The following is a 23404-nucleotide window of genomic DNA, read 5'->3' as shown; positions in this document are numbered from 1 at the left end:
GAAAGATGATGGAGGCTGCAGTGCCATCATTACGATGTTGACATGGTTTTATGACTTATACTTGTCAAAACTGAACAGCATAGTCTCTCAGCTTGCCAAGTGCCCTGCTGTGATAAGGTGCAAGGAATAAGTAAGCTTCTTAAGTTCAGAGCTGACAAGACAGATGTAATTCTTGCTGGTAATGGAAACAAAGCACAGCCGTTCCTGAAGACCACACAGTTAACCATACTGAATCTGCCTAGCAAATGATCTTGCACCACTATGTACTTAGCAGAAAATGTGCCACTCCTCCAGAGACAAAATGTTGTTCCCTGTGGTTTGGAGTAAGTTAAGACATTCGCCTACGGTTCAAGCTGTGGCTATCTAAGAGGCCATTCCCTCTTCTGATATCAACAGGATGCAAACCAAAACAGCATGACGAAATAAATGGCTGTTAAAAGAGCACACTGTAAAGAAAGGGAGGACAAATCACTAGCCTCTAAAATAACATGCCATTTTTCCAGCAATAAAACTTACCTAAAAAACAGATACCTCATCCATTCTTTTGGAAACTGTATATGCAAAAAGCTCACAGCCAGCCACTTCGGCTCATGGAAAAAGGTAATCCCTGGCAGCAGCTCAGCAATCATTCTTTGCTTTTTAAAATGAACATTAACTTCAGTTACTTCAAGTCCCCAGAATTTGCTGTTCAACTCAACTTACTACTTTCTTCAGCAGCTCCGTACAAATATTATTTCACATAGCAGTCAGCTTCCTAAAGGAAAACTAATATCTGCTCATGTAGACAGGTTCTCAAGCTTCTAGCCTGAACCGGACCTTTTTCACTTGAGGGAACAGCTCTGACAATAAAGTTCGAAGAATCACCATAGCAATGCCTTGTGGCACAAAACTTTAAATGAGAAAATGACAGAAAAAAAGTGGCCTGAAGCACTAAAAATCCAAACTTAACTTCTGAAAGCTAAACATGCTCACTGAACCGAGTTTCCAACTACTTCCAATTATATCCAAATAATTAATTTAGCAATTTTTCATCTTTCTATTGTTAAAACACACTAAGTCAATAAATCAGCACGCAGCTAAAGTAACAAGCAGGAGGAGCTGGAAGTGACTGTGCAGCTGGAAAGCTATGATCTAATCACTGCACTGAAAGCTGGTGGGACATATTTCATGACTGAAGCCCTGCAATCGATGGTTATAAACTGCTCAGTAGGGACAGGCAAGGAAGGAGGGGTGGGGGGGTTGCCCTCTATATAAATAAAATAGATTAACCGTACAGAGCTGTTTTTGAAGTACAGCAGTGAACAGGTTGAGAGCTTATGGGTAAAAATAAGGGGCCAAGACAACAAAGGAAACCTCATGGCTGATGCTCACTAGCAGCCACCTGACCAAGGGCAGCTGTTGAACTGTTCTTACTTCAAGAGCAGGCAGCGTCACGCTCACAGCCTCTGGTCCAGCTGGGGGGCTCCAGTCACCCTGACATCTGCTGGAGAAGCAGGCAGTCCAGGAGACTCCTGGAGAGCATCGAAGGTAATCTCTTAATCCAGGTCATAGCCCAAGCAGAGGAGAAGCACTACTGGACCTGTTGCTTACCAACACAGACCTACTAATTACAGTGGTCAAGACTGGTGGCAGCATGGGCTGCAGGGATCACGCCCTGGTGGAATTCACAGTCTTGACGAATACGGGCCAGTAATGTCAAGACCCTGAATTTTAGGAGCGTAAATTTCCAGTTGTTTAGGCAATTAGTGAATGGGACCCCTAGAAACTGTAATAAATGCTCCAGTTTAAAATAGCTAACCCTGGACACAGAAATAATACAAGAAGAAGAAACCATTTTTCTTTAAAATTAAGTTTTAAAATGCCTTGGTTTGGTGTATATTCAGTCGCTATAGAAACAACAAAAGAAACAATAAAAGCAAAACCAATAAAACTGACTCTACCTTGTGCATGTGGTGATCAGAGACAAGCTTTCCTGAATCACACTGCCTGTGAACTGTTTTCAGTCTCAGTGTCAAGCTTTTTTCTCCCAGTTTTCTAAATCATTACCTAAATTATGCATACATGGGACATACTTAATCCTTGCAAGTTACTACATTTACATCAGCAGACATGTTTCTGAACCTTTCCTGGTTGTTTTAATTCCCATACTTTTTTTAAATTCTCATGAATATATATATACATATATATATATATATATATATATATATATATATGTAATTTTCTAAATCAAATGCCTTTCTGCAGAAAATTTCAATATGCAATGGAAACAAAAAAAAAAAGGTTTTAAAACTCCACCATCTAAATATTAATTCCTAAATAAATCCAGTGTCCACCAGCACCTATTATTAATATTCCTGGGGACATAAAGTAACTCTTAACAACTTAACAGAATACCGTATTTTCAATATCTTACAGAGATATTAGGCAATATTTTTTCTCAGCAACATAGTAACACCAGTATTTACAAACAGGAAGGTAAATTAAGACATAAAGTGACTATCAAATACTACAGTGTGTGCAAAGTTCAGATGAATAATCATAGAAGAAGATTCCAATAAGGATTATTGGTCCAATTAGAAGATCTTTCAAATGAATACCAGTAAAAAATTAAGCTTCAATATGAAATACAATCACGAGACCTTTTGTTCTTCTGGATAAAAAGTATTATTGTCCCTAAATACTGAAATAATATTTGAAAGTGGACTCTGATCTTTAAAGCATGTAAGCACTTCTGAAAGCTTTATCAGGAGATTTAAATAAATACAAGAAAAAATAAAAGTAAATAAATTCAGCAGTTTTATAATTTTTTAAAAAATTAGAATGTTATAATTCTTTTTTTTTTAACCACTGCAAAGTAAATCCCTTTAGATAACTCACGATCCTCATGTTATTCAGTTGCTACTTTACTGCCTGCAGATTTAGAGCTCAGAGAGTTATTCAATGCTTGACAATGTAGAATATTATCTATGAAATGAAATTACTCTTCACTCTCAATCTTATTATTAAATTCAAAACTCAGTATTTAATTTAGCTCTTCAATGACATTCACCTCTGAACAGCTACATGTTTAAATATAGAGTTGGCTTTCTCATGCACTTGTTGCATTACTGTCCATTTGTCTGTGGACACAAAAATCCCAAACACATGATCTCACCTATATACAAATATATATTGTATAAACACAGATGAACTTCAAAAAATAGACCCAACTCCATTAGACCTACACATCTTATTATGGACTATTAATCATTCACAACTTTTAAAATGTCAAAGGATTTTTATAGGAAAAATCCATTTTCTTACACATACAGTAAAAAGAAATTTGGAGGACTGCTCAACATTTGAAACACTCAGCTTTGAGTCTTAATAATAATATGTCCATGTCTTCAAATGTTATTTATAGTCATAAATATCTAATATTTTCCATATTTTTCAGAAGACTGTATAATATGGTACCACTGCAAGACACAAATTTGACAGTTTGCAATAGGATCTGCCCATTGTAGCAAATTATTCTGACAGTAAGCACTATACAGCGAGCAGTGTACATTCTTCTAACATACTAATTAAAAATCTTAAGAACACTGTGACTAAAGCATGTACACTAAATTGTATATTGCACAATTACAATGAGTGACTGCATTTTGAACAATTATATATTGCAGTAATCAACTATTGCATCATTTTTAGTTTAACTTTTTTTTTTAATGAAAAAATATGATATTTAAGCCATTTCATGGACAGTTCCAAAAAAATTTTGAAACACTTTAAAATCCGTCTCAGGATTTCTTGCTCCCATTGCCTGTGAATGTGAACAATGAGTCAGTTAATGCATGACTTTATGTACAGCACAATGATTCTACTCAACTGTCATTCCAGTAATATTTTTGAAAACATTGAAAAATAATCAATATCTCTTTGTATTTGCATAACGACCTGGTATAGATCACTGCAAGTGTTTCTTTTTTCTTTCACAAACACAGCTGCAACAAATAGTTCTGCTACCTCACTGCAGTTTAACAAATGAATTTAATTACACACTAGAAAACAGATGGTAAGCAGTGTCCTCAAATGTCTTTAATCCTTTTTTAAGTCTCATATATCATTAAAATAGAATGACAGGCAAGAGAATATTTGCTCATTCTTTTAAAAGCTCATACACATTTTTGCTTTGATCCCATTCTTCAGTGGCATACCACAGAGAAACCTCTGTATTTTCAGAATTGATGTACCTTTCAAAACTATAATCTTTGGCTTTCAAGCTCACTATTATTTGCCTTCAGGTGCAAATTTTTGAAGTGTATATGATCTAAAAAGAACTTTATGGTTTCAGCCATATACTGAAAGGCTTGTAGATCAGTCATCAGTCAGTGTAAATTTCTTTTCAAAATAATGTTCCCTCACTCACAGTACACTTGTGCTTATACTCAGTTCACTTGTCAAATACAAATTTGAGGTCATCAAAAGCTTTAGGGCAACTTCAGCTATTCCAAAACTCATTTTCTACCTCTATTTTGTTGGAGAAATAGGATTTCAAATGTAAAAATAATAGAAAACTCTACAGATAAAGAAACAAAGGCATATTATGTTTTAGTACAGCCTTGCAGTGGCTTTCTGTAAGGACAAACTCAATACAACATCGAAGCATTTTAAAACACCGAAAATATCAAAAGCAGATAATGTATTTTGTTACTGATATACATTCCATTCAAAATGAGATTTTAGAGTTGACATCTTAAACATATAGTTTTAGCATCAGATGCTAATGATTCTATTTAAATGTTTCGTTTTTAAGAAGTAAAAAATTCAAACATTCACAATGTCTGCTGTTCATTATAAGTCACATGTCTGATGAGGGTAAATGATCCTGTTGGTTTGGACTTCTTGGCCATATAATATTAAGTGTTTTTATTTCATTCTAAGTCCTATATTTTATTAGCATAGAATGACAGACAAGTACTTATTCTTTCTTTTAAAGGCTGAGCATATGTCTGAGAGGCCAGTCTGATTTTTTCTTGTCCAGAGAATTTTTAACACAGCTATAGTTCATATTTATAATTAGAGCTGAGTAATTAGCACTCTTTTGAAAGCAGAGACTATCTAGTTGCTTGGGGAAAAGCTTTTCCCTTCCCAAAGTAAAACCGAGCTTTATGGTTGACTTTGACACATAAAGGAATCCATAGTCTGTTTATTATGACCAAAGCCTCATACATATAAATAGTCAAGGAAAATAGGTTTTCAAAAGCAAAACTTTACACCCAAGCTTCTCTTGGAGACATAAGAACAAATAGAACAAGGCAAAAATAAAATCAATAAAGAAAGCTAGAAACTGAAGCTTCATCTGCTTTGGGTAAACCATTAGATGCTGTTAAACTGTGTTGGGATGGAAGCTGACAACACACACATTCATGTCATAAACTTTCCTCCAAATCACACACTTGTGCCAAACTGTCACCAGCTGAAATCCTGCATATAAGTTTAGACAGATTTTTCATGATCCTCCTCCATACCATCACTTCTCACCAAGTTTGTCCTTGTTTTGTCTGTTCCTAACATTTTCACTGTGAATAAACAGTATTTAGATTGGCATTTGTGTATTTCCTGTCTTTTCACAAAATCACAGAATGTCAGGCATTGGAAGGGACCTCAAAAGATCATTGAGTCCAATCCCCCTGCCAGAGCAGGAACACCTAGGTGATTTTACAGGAATATGTCCAGGTGGGTTTTGAATGTCTCCAGAGAAAGAGACTCCACACCTGCCCTGGGCAGCCTGATCCAGTGCTCTGTTACCCTCACTGTGAAGAAGTTTCTTTTCATATTTAAGTGGAACCTCTTGTGTTCCAGTTTGAACCCACTGCCCCTTGTCCTATCATTGGCTGTCACCAAAAAGAGCCTGGCTCCATCTTCCTGACACTCACCCTTTATATATTTGTAAACACTAATGAGGTCACCCCTCAGTCTCCTCCAAGCCAAAGAGATCCAGCTCCCTCAGCCTTTCCTCATAAGGGAGATGCTCCATTCCCTTGATCATCTTTGTTGCCCTGTGCTGGACTCTCTCCAGCAGTTCCCTGTCCTTCTTGAACTGAGGGGCCCAGAACTGGACACAATACTCCAGGTGTGGTCTCACCAGGGCAGAATAGAGGGGAAGGAGAACCTCTCTTGACCTACTAACCACTCCTCTTCTAATACACCCCAGGATGCAATTGGCCTTCCTGGCCACAAGGGCACAGTGCTGGCTCATGGTCATCCTGTTGTCCACCAGGAGCCCCAGGTCCCTTTCCCCTACACTGCTCTCTAATAGGTCACTCCCCAACTTATACTGGAATCTGGGGTTGTTCCTACCCAGATGCAAGACTCTACACTTGCCCTTGTTATATTTCATTACATTTTTCCCAACCCAACTCTCCAGCCTGTCCAGGTCTCGCTGGATGGCAGCACAGCCTTCTGGTGTGTCAGCCACTCCTCCCAGCTTGATGTCATCAGCAAACTTGCTGACAGTGCACTCTATTCACTCATCCAAGTCACTAATGAATATATTGAATAGTACTGGTCCCAGTACTGACCCTTGAGGCACTCCACTAGATACAGGCCTCCAACTAGACTCTGCCCCATTGACCACGACTCTCTGGCATCTTTCCTTCAGCCAGTTCACAGTCCACCTCACTACCTGATCATCCAGACCACACTCCCTCAGTTTAGCAGAGAGGATGCTGTGGGAGACTGTGTCAAATGCTTTACTAAAGTCAAGGTAGACCACATCTACTGCTTTGTCATCATCTGTGCAACTCATTATGTCCTCATAAAAGGCTATGAGGTTATTTAAGTTTTTCTCGCTTGCTCATATGCCTGCTGTTAAAATTGGAGACAACCAGAGACCACCTAAACTGACTGCCAAGCAGCTAGCATACCGTATTTTATGTAAAATATTGTTCTAAAATGTGTAATATGCTAAGGTATATCCTTCCAGCTATTTTATTTTAGAACCTGTGCATAAACATCCAAATTCAATGTATTTGTTTCCTAGCTTGATAATCACAAATTGTCATTCCACATGGCTACTGGAACTCAAAGTGTCTGATTGAGGAATCCAGGCTGAATCTAAAATAGAGGAAGTAAGGCTAACTCTCTGACAAAAGAGACCCAGACAATCTCATTTTCTCATTCATCTAAGTTTCAAAAAAGATAAAAGGTTTAGTTGCAGAGAGGTAATGTGGAGAAACCTACAAGTTATAGCATCTTCGTGGAATGCTCTCTACGCTGATGTACCCTAGAAGTCCTTCTGCTTTCACATGAAAAATAAACTAGAGCCCATCGATATCATGGGTGTACAACTGCAAAATACAAGTGATCATACACCCTGTTTTATTTCAACAGAGAATGTATCACATCCTTTTCTTTCACATTCCCCTGTGAAAGACAAAGCACCAAAATCTTCTATAAGTATTGATTTAGACGGTTTTCATCCACTAGCATTAAGGAATAACTTTCAAGAGAATTAATTTTTAATTAACATTTCACTGTGTCATGTAAATTTTCAGCAGTGATGGAACATGACACATAAGCCATTGATAAAATCTAGGGAAATATGAAAACATTTTGGCATTCTATGAAATCCCACTAGCTTGCAAACATGAAACAGTTGCATAAAACAGTTTTAAAACTATGAGCTACTGTCAGCATAATACAAATATTGATTTTCACTCTGGAAGAAATGAGTATATACTGAATATTTAATAACGGAAACATTGATAAGAAACACAGTGATTTCAACCCATAACATGCAGTGAATTAAAGCTATTTAAGAGCAATCAGTATAAGTACTAGCTAAGCAATATAAAACAGACTACCAATATGTTCATGTTTGCACAGATGTTATTTAATTTGTCAAAAATAAAACATGGGCTTTTTTATTTCTTTTAATATTCCTTTGTAGATACATTGAATAAAATGTCAGCTCAGCCTCTACAGACCTCTGAAAACATGAAGAGGGGGAAGGAAGAAAGAAGGACGGGAGGGAGGAAGGTGAACGATGGGAATATAATGAGTAATGTTTAGAACAACTAGAACTATTTGCTCCTACATTGTAAGATCTAGTTCTGGTTTGACTGCATGTTAGAATGTAATCTAACTGTTTATATCGGTTTTACATTGTTTTCTGCTCATTTAAAAAAATCAATAAAACACACCCCAAATTTTACAAAGGAGAGACTACATAGTAGGATAGCCCACATTTATTAGCTATCCCATTATTTAACATGAGCAGCATTATAATGTGGGCCCAAAAATGTATTGAAAAAATTATTGCTTACAAAGGCTCAATATGAACAACATACAAAACCTGCTTTTGCTTATAGAAGGTACACTCTCTGGCTTTGAATGATGGAGGCTGATGAACAAAGACACCCCAAACTGCTGCGAAGTAGGAACTGGCTGCTGAACAGTGCTGGCAATCCCGATAATTTCTAAGAGGAAAACTGGCCCAAAAGTACTGCTCACAGATTCCCAGAGTTAACATCAGCATGAATCACTCAGTATGCTTTTACAGAAGTTAACAGCAAGACAGATGGTATCAACTGCCTACTATAAAGTATGTCATAAAGGAGAGGAATAAAAGAATGGAAGTGGAGCCAAGAGGGTGGAAGAAGGGACAGGAATTCCTAGAGAAAAAAAAAGAATTAATTTGGATGTAATTCCTGGAGTTCCCCCAAGGCAAAGAATGGATATGAGAGCATAATTGTTATTCTGTAGCACCAACAGTCAGGAAGTTACGACCAACGTAAGGATCATATTTGATTTGAGCATGATGTGGTGTATATACACATGGTTATTAACAGCGACCTCTTCAGAGAAGTAGGAACACCATGTTTCAGGAAACAAGAGAAAGTATTTACAGAAAGTATGTAATACACAGGGCTTTAGAGAAAATACAAAGTATCAATGCAATTCCATTTAAGATATATATTTTTTTAAGTTTGTGGGGTTTTTTGGTTGGTTGGTTGGTTTGTTCTGTTTTTAAATACAGAATACCAAAATGTTATTCAGGAGACTTAGTTTAGCTAGGGTATTCAGGACGAAACAGAGCAGTGTAAAATCATCAGATACAGCAACTTATTTGAAACAAGAGCCAACATTTAAAAGCATATAGACTGCTGGTGGTTTTAGAGCAGGTTTTTCTCTGCTCTTTTAACCCAAGGAGCAGCATATTATTGTTCTATTGATATTAAATCATTGTAAAGCCTTTTGAAATGGTCAAAACGTCTACTTCTCTTAAATTAGTGTAGGTCTAGCTATTTAATTATAAATTCAATGTCAGAAACTAGGTCGTGGAAAAGTAAGGTTTAATGATCCAAACTAGGATTACAGTGTTTCCTTACCTCACAGCAAGGCTGTCTGCCACCCGCAGCAATACTACATTTATGGCTGTTATCAAGTACCCTGCCTCTCATTTTTACTGTATTCAGCTGAGTTCCTTCATCATAACATTCACTGCACTCAAATATACAAACTCTTTTACCTTAAAAACAGTGTTAAGGAAAGTAAGTACTATACTCCTAAACTTTCAGGGATTCACAGGAGATCAAAAGGGTATATGCAGCTTAATACAATCTGCAGTGCTTCAACGTCATTTTACATTGGAGAAGGCTTCAAGAATTGAAAAAGCACTAAGGACTATAAGCAATCTTCTATCAACTGAAGGAAAGAATATAAGAAAATTTCTCAGTTAGAAATAACTGTTTAACATAATTACTTCAAATTCCACAGAAATTACCTAGGAATTGTAAATCATGTCACTTGACAAATTTTGGCTTTATACTAACAATTTAAAATTAATTCAAGGCTTTTCCAAAAGATTCCTTTTACTCTTATACAGCTCAAGTCATGGACAGCTCAAAGAATGAATTTCAACATCTGGTAAATCAGATAGTTCTGTTTTCAACCCCCGAATTAACAATTTCCAACCAGAAACATGTCTGTGCCTGTTTAAGATCCTCAAAAAATAAGATTAAGCATATTAATTTCAGTGCTTCTACTGGTTTTAATTTCAGGTTAGGCAGAAAATTTTTTATTTTTTATAATTAGTTACATATACTCTTTAGAAGTGTGTTTTACATTATTTTTAAAAAGGATGTGAAAAATAGATTTTTAAAATTTCAAACAAAAATTTAGAAAGGATTACTACTAGAAGGACACACTGTCAATTTAAACCACTCAAAGTTACAATTCAACATTTAGAACTACAGCTAAAAATACAAATAATAATGAATGAAATGAAAATGTAATGAGAAGTTTAATAGTTCAAATGAGCAAGTATAAGGTCAGGCAGACCAAGAACCACTTTGGACATAGTATGGGACATATCCAGAAAACTGATGACACCTTTTCCCTAAGATTTTGAATGGACCGCTGAGCAATTTCTACCAGATGACACCACAGTGATCCACATGCTTAAAAATTAAGTAATTCTCACCTAATGCAGCAAGGAAAATACTCTAATATTGCGCCTATGCATGTTGTCTGCTTGTGTATGTCAACCTTCTTGAATGTCACTGTCATTCTACTTGTAACACAGGGTGAAACTGTTAGTAATTATATAGTTCTATTTATGTTTTCCATCAGCTTTTGAAATTCCTCACGAAACAGCATTTTTTCATCTAAGATAACGTGTAATCCGTTTTGTGTACATTTTTCAATGCCCAGATGGTAGAGATACCACCTGACAAACAGATCATACATCCTTTTACCGTCATAAATGACTCCTTGCAGCAAAAATACATAATGAAAAGACCTCACAAACAGACTGTGTGATATGCCCAGTTTGTTTGGGTTTCAACATTTTCATCACCAATACAGTTCCAAAATGGAAGTTTTCACACTGGTCAGGGTTGTTATCTTCTTTTGGAGGAGGGCAGATTAAAACTTCTTTTAATAAACTACCAAACGCTGTTACCAGTGTTAATGAATTGCTATTACACTTGAAAAAGCCCATCTTGATAAAACCCTGGTTATTCCTTACCTTAAACATAGCCTACTGCTTTGTACCTGGCAATAATCATCACAATTCAGATTTTTAATACATTTCAAATATTAAAACACCTTAATAGCAAAGAATATATGAAGCACATATGAATATACTACTCACCAATTTTAATCTTTGCAAAGGTATTCTGCTAGTGTCTATCGGTGTACGTTCTGTCACATTACCAAATCTGACTTCTGGGATGGCAATTGCACATATTACATGTGCCCACCTGTGAAAAGTGGCAAGTCAAGAATACCACCAAAAAACCCACAGAAATACAAGTGTTTAAGATGTTTTGTTATTTTTTGTGTGGTTTTGTTTTTCAAAGTCAACCATCTCTAGATACTTCCTCATTAGCGTTTCATAAGCTTCTTTGAAACATATTTTAAAAACCTTAAAACATTACTACTTTGTGTAAATATTATTTTAAACTGAGGTTTTATTGCAATATTTTTTAAGCATCTTTCATGTTCCAATTTTTTAAGTGCAAAGGTTTTGTTGTCATGCTAGCCAAGTGCATATGTAAAGACCACACTATTTCATTTGTGTGCAATTTATAACCTACGGCATTTTAACATTACTCAGATTAACATTACTCAGACCTGAGTAACTTTTTTTAGGTAACACACATGATCACAATCAGTCATACATCTACTGAAGCATAAAACAAAGTACAATATCAAGACCATCTGTTCACAGACACAAAGGAATAGAAGTGGCAAACTGATCAGGCTATCACTGCAATGCCAACATGAACTCGATTCCCTTTGGCAGTGAAAGCATCTAGAATCAGTTCTACATACAAGACTTCAGTGCAACTTCAGGAAACTTGTCAGGTATGTCAAGATGATGCTATATAGTTCCTGTACTCATCAGAAAGCAATGCTGGTTCAAGACATATATCTCAAAATAAGATAAGCTAAATAAAACTCAATAAAGTCTGAAATTAGTATTAGAAGTGTATATGATATGATGTAAAAGAGAAGCTAATGACATTTTTATTAACAAATATTAGCCTTCTGAGATTACTTCTACAATGTTCTCTGGGGTAGACAACTTGAAAATCTGAAGAAAGGGAAACATTTCCACACCTTGACTCATATTTGCTGTATTCTCAGTCTTTCATTGTACACCATTACCACATTTACTCTTTTTTGTAAGCCCTGAATGCTTGCCTCACTCCACTTTCTGTAGATGTCCAGAAACACAACACATGAGCATCTCAGCAGATTAACATGAATAGTGGCTGGAGCTAAGAGACAGAGTATGATGCAGCAGAACAGAAATAATTTCCCTGCCCTAGAGTGGTGCTATTCCAATGACTCATCTTTGACAAAAGTCTCTGGAAAAGTATAACATCATATATAGGGACTAAACAAACTGCTGTCATGGGACATTATGGTTGTATTGGCCAAAGTGTGAAATAAAAGCAGTATGTAAAGATAACATACCAGTTAGCAAGTTACACAGTTCAACCCAAATGAAAACACATAAAGCTTGTAGATCTCTTATTATAGTCACAGCGAGACTTTCTTCTGTAAGTTAGAATATAAACTATTACATTCTAGCTTACAGAAAGAAGTCTCACTTTGAGACCTTTTTCTTTTTAACTTTAAATGACAACCTTCTTTTAATTGCTGCCTCCCTGCAAAACTACATTGTCTTACCATCTAAGCTTTATGGGACAGTAATGCTATAAATAAAATCCCTCTTCAATAAATCTTCACTAAAGTCTTTATACTCTGACAACTCTCAGCCTAACAGGACTGGAAACAATTGCTTTGTTCTGCTGAAAAATAAGGAATCTCAGCTCTACTTTATGGCAAATTGTTACCCCCACCTCCTGCCCTGTTTGATTCATCAGCTTTTAAATCTAAAAGCTCATCCTCCATCTCTAATCATTATGTGAAAGGGAAAGTAGGAGGGAAGGAAATGCACATTTTAGATTTTATACTTTTTGGAGAAAAAAATATGTAATTGAAACATATACTTCCAAAAACTCTCAGAATTTCGGAATTATAGCTAATGCTGATAGAGAGATGGAAGAATCAACAATGTGTAGCAACTGTAAGGTGTGACGGAATCAGAAAAGCAAGAGTTGAACTATTGTTACAGAACTCTCATTTCATAAATCCATAACAGAAACCCACGGAAGGATATAAAGCAAAACCAAAGATGATAGGTATGCAGAGAGTCACTTTCTGCAAACCACTGTGGATTATTTTTTATTAATAAATCTTATTAAACATTTCTAGAGCATTTTAATTGCTCTATAGAAAAGGTGTACGCATTTTCAAAGATGCAACATACAATTTTTCAGCAGCAAATATCAAAAGGGCATGATAAATTCTGAGATAATGCATTTTTCATATTCTTTTTCTTTTTTTTTTTTTTTTGGTAAGAAAAGCAAGTGGCAAATTTAGGGGACTTTAAAACAGAGCTAAAAAGCAACTGAGTACCTTCATGTATTGGTCAAAACCTCCAGTAAAACAATTACAATATTAATGCTTTCTGAAGGTAAGATCTGGCCTGTGAGTTTCATGTAAAACCTCTTCCTAACTGCACAGCTTAAAAGGGCCATGTAACCAATTGCAAATCACTGATAAATAAACTGTTGCCTGGTAAGTGGAAGAGAACATTGCAGCTAGATCATCTCTTGGCACTGCATTCCAAAGCATTAAGGAAAGATCTACATGATACTGCTAAGTTACTAAAATAATTTAATTAATCATGACAACATTCAAAATGCATAAAGACTGTTACACTACTGGGCTTGAAAAAATATTAAACTGCAACATTACCCATTTTATCTCTGAGGGTGACTTGCTATAGTGTTCTATCACCCAAGTACAGAGAAAAATACTGAGGTTGTTAATAGCATGATATTAGCAACAGTATCATTTTTGACAGTTTATATATGCATTAAAAACAAACAAAAAAAAAAACCCAAAACAAACAAACAAACAAAAACAAACAAAAAAAACCCACAAAAACTTTAAAATGTAAAACTATGATAATATTACTCTAATTAATTAATTAAAAATACTGTTTCTAGAAGTTCAAAGGTAATGTATTAATGCATTCAATTCTGTAATCACAAATTTCCAGAACCTAAGAAGAAAATACACTTCGCTGTTTTTGATAAGACTTGCCTCTGCAAACAATGACAAATGAGCTCTCATTTACTTTCTTTACACCAAGGCCAGCAGCGTAGAATTTGGAACAAGTAGGCGTGTGCGAACAGTAAAACAAACGTACATTTTAGCATCTAATTATTGCACAAAATTCCAGTGGCACATTTCAATAGGAATAATTTTAATTCTACAACGGTTCGGCTTAAAGGGGCACTGCCATGTAATGAGGTTTAAAAATGGTCTGTACATAGGAATGGATTTGGAATGAAGTTGAAAACAAACACATATGTATTACTTACTTCTTGTCAGTAGTTTGCTTTAGTGCACCACCTCTCAAATTGCAGAGACAACATTCCTAAAAACAAACATAGCGTAGGAAAAATGTGAACTTTATTGACTGGTTACCACTCAGTTTTACTCAACTCATCTTAAGGATAAGTAAATTGCTAATATTGTGGGGTTAGCACTTGATACTTATAAGCACTGCATTTCTTTATAGGAAAAATACAGGAATACAATAACGAAAAGAGAAACAACTGAAAAGAGTTAAATAAAAATAAATTTTCAGTACTGCTCTTAAAGTGACAAAATCATTTTGAAAGCGATACCAAACACAAAAGCATTTAATCAATACTGGCATAGAAAGGCTTGAATTGTCACACAGCTTACTAAGGTAAAACAAAGTAAAATGACACGTGATTGTTTTATCAGAAGGCAGTGTGAAACTGACCTACAAGCCATTGATCCAACTCGAATACTTTGAAAACCTGCTTGTTCCGGACAGTTCACAAATTTATAAACCTACAGAATACAAGGCAGGTTATGCTTTTTGCAAAAGTTCTCTTTGCTGCAGTATACATTCACTGCCTTGATCTTCAACACAACTCCATCTGCTTTCAGGGCACTCAGCAAGGCACTTTTCAGTGGATCCCAGGTAGTACACCAAACCCAAGAGGATTTTCCTACCGCTACTTAAAACTGTGCCTTTGAACAGATGCACAGGCTTTTCTACTTTCCAATCCTCTCTCTCTTCAGTGTTCTCCTTTTCTGAACCTACCCTTTGCCTTTTTTTTTTCCTTTTTTTTTTTCCTTGTCCCTTCACAGGGACAGATGAGAAAGTGTTTCCAATGTTAGTTATTCTTCCTGTTGCAATTTTTCTGGTCTCTACAAAGAATCAAATTCACAAAATGAAGTCAAAAACCCTATGACTCTGTATATATACTCAGAAAGTAAGGTTGTTTCCTGAAGCTCTAAATTTAAGTTGCCCTTGCAGGGCGGGGGGTGGAGGGGGAATAATAATAATAATAAAAAAACCTACACCAAAAAACCCACCCAAAAAAACCCAAAACAAAACAAAAACACACAACACCACTGTTACATAATACACCAGTCTGATCTCATCTTAAAACATCAAATAACAAAGACTATCAATGTCTGTCATAAATATAACTGAACGCTTTATTACATTCCTATGAGAAAGACCTTTAATAACTAAAAAGATACTTCCTTGTCACAGATGAATCTTCTTTGCAATTAAGCACATAACTTTTTGCCTTATCTACCAAAACCATGGAGGGAAGGTTATTGCTTCTCCTTCTCCCTTAAATGACCACATTCTTGAAGGTAGAGAAAAATTGCAGGAATCAGAATTACTCTAATACTATCTAGTCTGCCACTTCTCTGTCAAAAGAGAGATCAAGTCAACAACCTTCATGCTATTCTAGATTCACATATGCAAAATTCAGTTTAACATAGAATCCTAGAATCATTTTGGTTGGAAGAGTCCCTGAAGATCATCAAGTCCAACCATTAATCTGGGATTAAAGCACGTCCCTAAGAACCTCATCTACATATCTTTTAAACACCTCCAGGGATGATGACTCCACCACTTCCCTGGGCTTCCAGTGCTTTACAACCCTTTCTGTGAATAAATTTTTCCTAATATCCAATCTGAACCTCCCCTGGTGCTACTTAAGGCCATTTCCTCTCATCCTATGACTTTCTACTCGGGAGAAGAGACCAGCACCCTCCATGCTACAACCTCCTTTCAGGTAGTTGTAGACAGTGATAAGGTCTCCCCTCAGCCTCATTTTCTCCAGGCTAAATAACCTCAGCTCCCTCGACCACTCCTCAGACTTGTTCTCTTTGTATCTGTTGCTCTTCTTTGGATGTTATTAGGATAGTGAGGTGCTGCCATCTACACAGGTATACTCTCAAGCCATGTGAAGAAACTTAACCATCTTTCTTTTTTGACTGAAAAAAAATAAAAATCACATAGTTGGAAAATTTACTGAATTTCATAGGCCTGAGGTAAAGACTGTCCTAAACTAGATTCTAAGGAATCACATTATAAAGCCTTTACATACATTACTTCACCATGCTGAAATTATTCTGACATAACCAAACAATTCTATTAAACAGTTAATGGGCACAATGGACTTCTTTCAGTAAAGCACCATTACAGTTGTGGGAAATTTGCTTCTAATTGTCATTCAGTTCTCAAAGGCAAGCACTTATACGTGGAAACTACAGCATGAAACAGCCTGCAGATCTTTAAACTTACCTGAGAATCCTGAGGTCTCACTTAGCACAACCTCAGAGTAATTCTACAGAATTGCACTCTCTTCAATCTCATTTACATTATAATCTTGCTTGCAAATCAGCAGAAGAAAGATCTCTTTCTTCAGCTCATCCTCTGACTGATTTTGACACCCTGGATGACTGGGTCATCTTTTCAGCTATCAGTGTTGTTTATCCTTACAAACAGAACTTGGCCACCTTCATAGTGAGATACTGACAAACAGAACGGGAGTAACAACATAAATGAGCCAAGCAGCATAGAAAATAATACTGAAAATGGAACAGCCATTTATGAAGAGTCAAATACCATTATCTCCTGAAAAAGAAGCCATGCAAGACTTCTTGATGATCTGATCCTAAACTCATTTACAGTTCTGCAGGAGCATGAAGCTTACAATGTAGATGTTCTTATGCCAGCTTACTTTGAAATTCATTACTTAAATAAGGATGAACTTTTTCTGCTTCTAATAGGTATTTTTTTACTTTTAAGCAAAACCTTAATCTGATAATCTGCAGTGTTACTTATTAACACAATTACAGAGAGAGTCCAAGGCCCTAAGGAAGCTCCACAAATATTAATAAATTAAGCTAAAATAGCACAGGAAGTGACATCATATGAGAAGATATTGATAACAAATTTCTCCTGAAGGTTTACTGTCTCTTTATCACTGTGAAAATAAAGAATTGTGAGTCAGACGTTGCAAAAGACAGAAAGCATAATTCTTACCTACTCACTGAAAAAAAAAAAAAAAAGAAAAAAAGAAAAAAAAAAGAGACAGAAAAAGAAGAACGGGGGGTGGGAGTGGGAAAAAGGCAGCCCAGAGGAAAGACAAAGCGTCCATAAACAGCTTGTTACCAGCTAGAAAGAAAAAAAATAGCCATATGCAGAACCTATAGGAACCATATTTAATCCCTTCTCAAAACACACCTATACAAAACTTCGGTGAGTAGACAGTGGTGGTGGGTAATAACTGTTCATTGTCTGCTGAATACAGGCTATAAATCTTAGGCCTAGAAGAATGAGAAAATTTCACCAGCGTTCACATGGCAAAACTGGGTGGGAAGGACCACAAGCTTAAAGCTCATTAAATCCATTTTGTAAATCCTGTCTGCATTGCAATATATTGTCCCATATCCATGTGACATGGCTATTACTTTACCTCCAGTTTCAACATACTGCAGGCAACGAAAACACAGGGGACCTGACATGTAGAAAGACTAATATTCTGAATACAGGTATACCTGCCATGGATGACAGTGAAACCACATGTGAACTAGCATCTTTTACCATGTTCTCACAAAGAAAGAGAGTGTTTGTCCATCCATGTGTGTCTGCTGTAGGCCTATGTGTATCAGAATAGGAACAGACTTCATTGTAGAGAATCACTTTAGAACATATCCAACCTGAGTCACGGTTGCTTTGCAAATCCTTTAAACAAGCAATTCTGTCATTTGTATTTGCATTATGTAACAATTTCTTAAGCATATTATTTTACACTTATCTAAATTAAATCTTAGACCCTTTTAAATTGCTCATCTGCTTAAAAAAATCTCCATAACATTCCAGAACTACAAAGAAAACTCTCCCAGCATCTCTATAAAGTAAGACGTCTCCATATAATTCACAAGCTTTAGCACACTAATGTTCATCTTTTAGCTTTTTAGTGGAGAGGATGCATTTTTTGTCATAACAATACAGATAATTTCCACATTTTCTGGACTAAACACTTCCCCTTGCGTACAATGAAACTCCATTTTGCAGCCAGCATTCCTAACCAGGCTTAGTTTTAATTTCTCTGTTTCAGTCACTGCTGGAAACTGCAGTGAAAGCCTAAAGACAATGTGAATTAACCATGTTTCCTTTAGTACATATTTCCAAAAGATGGATGACCTTTTTTGGAATGATATTCCATTACTCACGCATAGCTGCATATTAATTACTGTTGCATGGACAAATACCACACAAAACCCAAGTTTGTTGACACTCATATTTTAAAATGAATGGATTCGGTTTTTTTTGAGTATTTTTACACTGCCAAAATTCAAAGTCATATCAACAGAAATGCTTAAAAAAACAGTTTGCACACTTCCATATTTGCATACTTATTCATCAGCAATAGCATTCTCTATGAGACCAGCAGCTGTTCGACACAGCAAGGCAATAGAGCTTAGTGAAGCCATAGCAGAAGCATACATACTAAGTCCTATCATGGCTATTCTTACGGACAACTATGAACATGCCCGACATTATCACCTTTCTTGATAAACTGCTGTTTCTCCTTTCCTCTAAGACCCTATAAACTACAACTGTATCTCCAAAGAATAATGTTTATCCATTTAAATGACATACATAACTTATGTTGGTGGATGAAGATAGGGTAAAACACAATGTACATTCTAATGAATATTTTCTGATACAACAGCTTCCTCATAAAATGTAGTCTCCATGATCAACCTAACAATCTCTTCCAACTCTTTGACATCCTTGCCATTATGAAATTTTTAATGACAGCTAACCTGAAGATTCCTGCTGTACCTTAAGCCTTTTTACTTTATGTACTGTAAACGTGAAAAACAGATTGTTCCTTTCCTTTTTGCCCTTTTTCCATCTGCAGGCCCTTAGTACATTAAACAACCACAACTGTTTCACCTACTGTCTTCACCTGCAGCAATGTTTTCTTGTCTGAAATGCAAAGACAACAAATCCTCAGTGATGTCAGGCAAACCATGTTTAGTTGATACATCTTGCCTCCCACATCTAGTGAGATGTTTTCACACAGTGTTCAACTTTGGGCCACAGTGACTTGTTAAGCTCACCCACTACAACCTTCAGGACCCCTTCTACAGCAGCAGCTGATAGCACTGTTCCCCAGTCCTTTGTCTCCATTCCAGCTTTAGTATCTTGCACTTTTCTCTATTTAACTACATCCTGTTTGCCAGAATATCTCAACAATTTATCTAGATCTTGTGCGTTCCCAATTAACTTTACTTCACAGTCCTTATTTGGAAAAAAAGAAAAAAAACCAAAACCCAAAAACCAAAAGCTTGTATTCAGCTAACATCAGCTGCGAAGTGATAACTACACAGGCTGTGGTAGATCAGGCCAGAAAGAGAAGACAGCGTGGTGTTTGAGACATGCCAGTAAAATCACGAAGGTCTTGTAAAGGGACTTGACTAAGTACTTCAATACAATAACTAGGTGGTTGCTATCAAAGGAAAATAGAAAATAGCAGATTCAAAACAAACAAACAAACATTCTTCAAAGAGTACGACTGTTTGCCAGATGTGGATGCTACAATTTTACATCGCTTGAAAAAGTAGCTGCATAAGTCCATGAAAGAGAAATCCACAAATGTTACCTTTTACTTAATAAATAAAAAGATACTAAGGCTAGGGCAGTTTCTTATTTGTTTATTGTAGGAGACTGAGGGAGCACTAGGAAATGCTTGTCCAAGACTTATATTCCTCCCTAGGTCTTCCTTTCTGGCTGTGGTAAAGAGAGGATAAGAGGCTACAATACACTTTGGTTTAATTCATTATTGCATATTTTACAATTCTATGTAACTGGCCATTTCTAAATTTTCACAAAACACATTTTAAAATGTTTTAGAAAAGATACCTAAGTATTAGGAAAATCGCGTTACTTGGAAGTGCTAAGTACACACTGCAATATACATTATATATAATACACATTTAATTATAATTTATTCCTAAGGTTTGTGATTCTGAAAAACAAACAGAATGTATTCACCAAACTTTATGATTATTATAAAGTTATTGTGATAACTGTATTATCACAGTTTTATTTAGCAGTGATACCAGAACAAATAATTTCAAATATACATTTTAGCTAGTGCTTTGATGCATTTCAATTTTGATAAGGTCTCCAGCATTAAGCAGAACACTATTTATCCAGTTAACAATAGGTTTCCTCTTTTTTTAATCACCTCTTTTCCCTGTGTATCTATTGACTCTGATTAGTGTCTAAAAGCAATCAAAAATCTAAGAAAAGTGGTTACGATTTTTTTTTTTCCCCAAATATTTCTAATAAGTGGTCAGAACAGTTTTCAGTTTTAAGAGTGAACTGGTACAAAGCTGTGTCACAATAACGCTGGCTTACTAGTCTCATTTAAAAGTAGCTGGCTTGTAGAAAATCCTAACTAATTAAAATAGACATCTAAACTTGAACTCTGCCACAGCTAAGTCAAACAGATATAAGTTGGATGGCTAAGGTGATAAACATATTGCTTTCTTCAAGCCACTCTGGTAGGTTTTTCTTAGATCAGAACCTTTGAACTGAAAATACAGACCCTTAGTCTTCCACCTTCACTCTCAATTGCCTTGTAATGCCCAAGGTCACAATTCCTAATAGTATTAATACAGATGTGCACTTTGATATGGCATTGCTGCCCTACTGACTACGTCATTTCCCCAACTTATTTATGTTTGTGTCTGTATTTATCCTTGTGTAAACGGAAATGTGTTCACGTTTCTCTTAACACATTTGAAAATGTCATTTTCAGAAATGGTCCACTAAGGAATATTTTAATCTTTCCACACCAGGGAATAATTTTCACTCAGAAAACAGCTTTTGGAATTATTTAATTTCAATTCAGAGACCACTACTCTCTGCACTTAAAGCTATCACCTTAAAATTAGCTTTTCAGTGACAAACTTCATCTTTTAATAGTTTTTAATATTGTTTTAATATTGTTAAAAATAACAAATTACAGACAAATTGAGGGTTATCGAGTAAAACAACTCACTTTCCTGTCTGAGAACAACATTTCTTCATGGAGTTGCCAAACGCTACCATTAAAACTCTCAATCTTCAGTTGTATATAAATGCTGTCAAAATTCCACCATCGTCTGCCTCAACAATGCCAAAATTTTTGTTAATAATAGGAACTTTGAGAAAAGCATTTCAACTTCTTTTAATAAGAAAAAAGTTAAAGGAAGATCTTACACTGTCCAAAAGGATAAACTATTATCCATTCTTTTAGCTTTTGTAGATGCTTAAAGTTCACACTGACTGGGGAGGCTGAGTAATTCCATGAAAGAGAAATCCAACACAAGTTAATATTTATATAATCTTTGGTGGTAAGCTTCTTGAAAATTGAAGGTGATTGCACTTCTGCTATGGATGAATATTTTATTCTTTTAGATGCATTCAAATCTGTTCAAGACATCTACCTTTGGCAATTTAAAGTTTACACATCATCACCTACTCAGTTTCCACATTTTAGCAGCCTAAACCAGCAAACACTGAGTCTGTCCTGTCCTTGATTCACGTATGGCCAAAAATTTCCTTGCAATTGCAGCTTCTAGGTCATGTCAGGCTGACACAACAGTACACAGGGTAAGTGGTCTTTTGTTGTGCTGACCATGACATAGCATTGTTGAGAACACTGAACTGCAAGAACATGAAAAGCAGGAGAGAGTTGGCTGGGATAAGAAGACTTGGAGAAGGACAGGAAAGAGAGGTGAGACGGGGAATGAGAGTAGGGAAACGGGAATAGGGAGAGAACTCTGCTGTCAGAGAACAAATGGGAACTGGTGTGAGGCAACTGAAATCAGAATCAAAACACTCAATACAGATGACTGGCTTAAAAATAACTCCCGCACTATGCAGGGGGGCCTAGACGTGCTTATCCAAATTAAAAAACACATTAAAGTGTGAAATGGAGACTATTACAGTGTTGAATATGAAATATTTTCTGCAAAAGTAGTTATTGGTCACTCAGGTTTAGAAAATGTTTATAGTAGAAAAGGCGACTGTTCCTAAGCATTCTGAACAAGAAAGATTACAGACAACTTCCTCTTTAAAGAGATGTCAAAAGAACTGAAATTGGCTGTTCTAAAAAATAAATAACTATTGAAATTAGGTACAAAATACAAAACTGATCATTCCTCCTGCAAAATATGAAACTGTGAAAATCACTGCCAGAGGATAAAACTGAGGCTAAACGATTAGCAAACACACAAACAAAAATGCAGTGCTGGTATTTCCCCTGATAAACAACATTTAGGATTATTCCTATTATTATAAAACAATAGTTGGAAGTGACAGTAAATATTAGACCTAAACGTCAGCATCTTTAGATGAAAATTTGTATCTTCAAGAAAGCAGCCTAGCACCCACTGTGGAAGGCAGAATATGCTGTTCATAGCCATTTACACCTTTCCCCCCGACCCCGCTCAGTGATTTTGCAGCAGTACTCCTGGAGGTCAAACACGGTCTTTGAGGACAAATTTATATAGGATGAGGTTGGTGGAGGTTCTCTGGTCCTGTTCCAGTTCCAAGCAGAGCCAGATTCAAAGCTGCATCGGACTGAAATCCTGCTTCACCCCCCAGGAAATGAACAAACCCCTTCTTGGTAAAATGAGAATACCCACACACCCGGAGGTACCCGCAGCTGTCAAGACTTTTCACATGGATATCAGTGGCAAAAGTTGATTTGGTAAACCACAATGAAGAGAATCCAAAGCCAAAATGGCCTTTGGGTAAGAGCATTATGGCACTTAGGTTAAAAAGATATTTTCTGGGTTTAACAGCCTTTAATTCAGTTTCTGTGACACCATAATGGAAACTCAGTATTTAGAAACACATTAAAACATGTTGTGTCAGAGGCTGTTTTTTGCAAGCAATGCATACCCTGTTACTAGACTA

The 23404-nt window shown here is 36.1% G+C and overlaps 1 protein-coding gene across 12 annotated transcripts in view; it reads right to left on the bottom strand.

The window, feature by feature from the left end:
* Positions 1 to 23404, bottom strand: part of KDM4C (lysine demethylase 4C) — a 259501-nt gene that overhangs the window by 59811 nt on the left and 176286 nt on the right. For all 12 annotated transcript variants that reach the window (XM_065046062.1, XM_065046063.1, XM_065046064.1 and 9 more), the window contains 2 exons: positions 14454 to 14509; positions 11141 to 11249 (listed from right to left, as the gene is read on the bottom strand). In XM_065046062.1, the coding sequence (XP_064902134.1) occupies positions 11141 to 11249; positions 14454 to 14509 (165 nt within the window). The remainder of the gene's footprint in view (positions 1 to 11140; positions 11250 to 14453; positions 14510 to 23404) is intronic.

Source organism: Columba livia, chromosome Z, assembly GCF_036013475.1.
Source record: "Columba livia isolate bColLiv1 breed racing homer chromosome Z, bColLiv1.pat.W.v2, whole genome shotgun sequence".
NCBI lineage: Eukaryota > Metazoa > Chordata > Aves > Columbiformes > Columbidae > Columba > Columba livia.
Note: the sequence above shows the minus strand (reverse complement) of the source record. Positions and strands in the feature narration are given on the sequence as shown.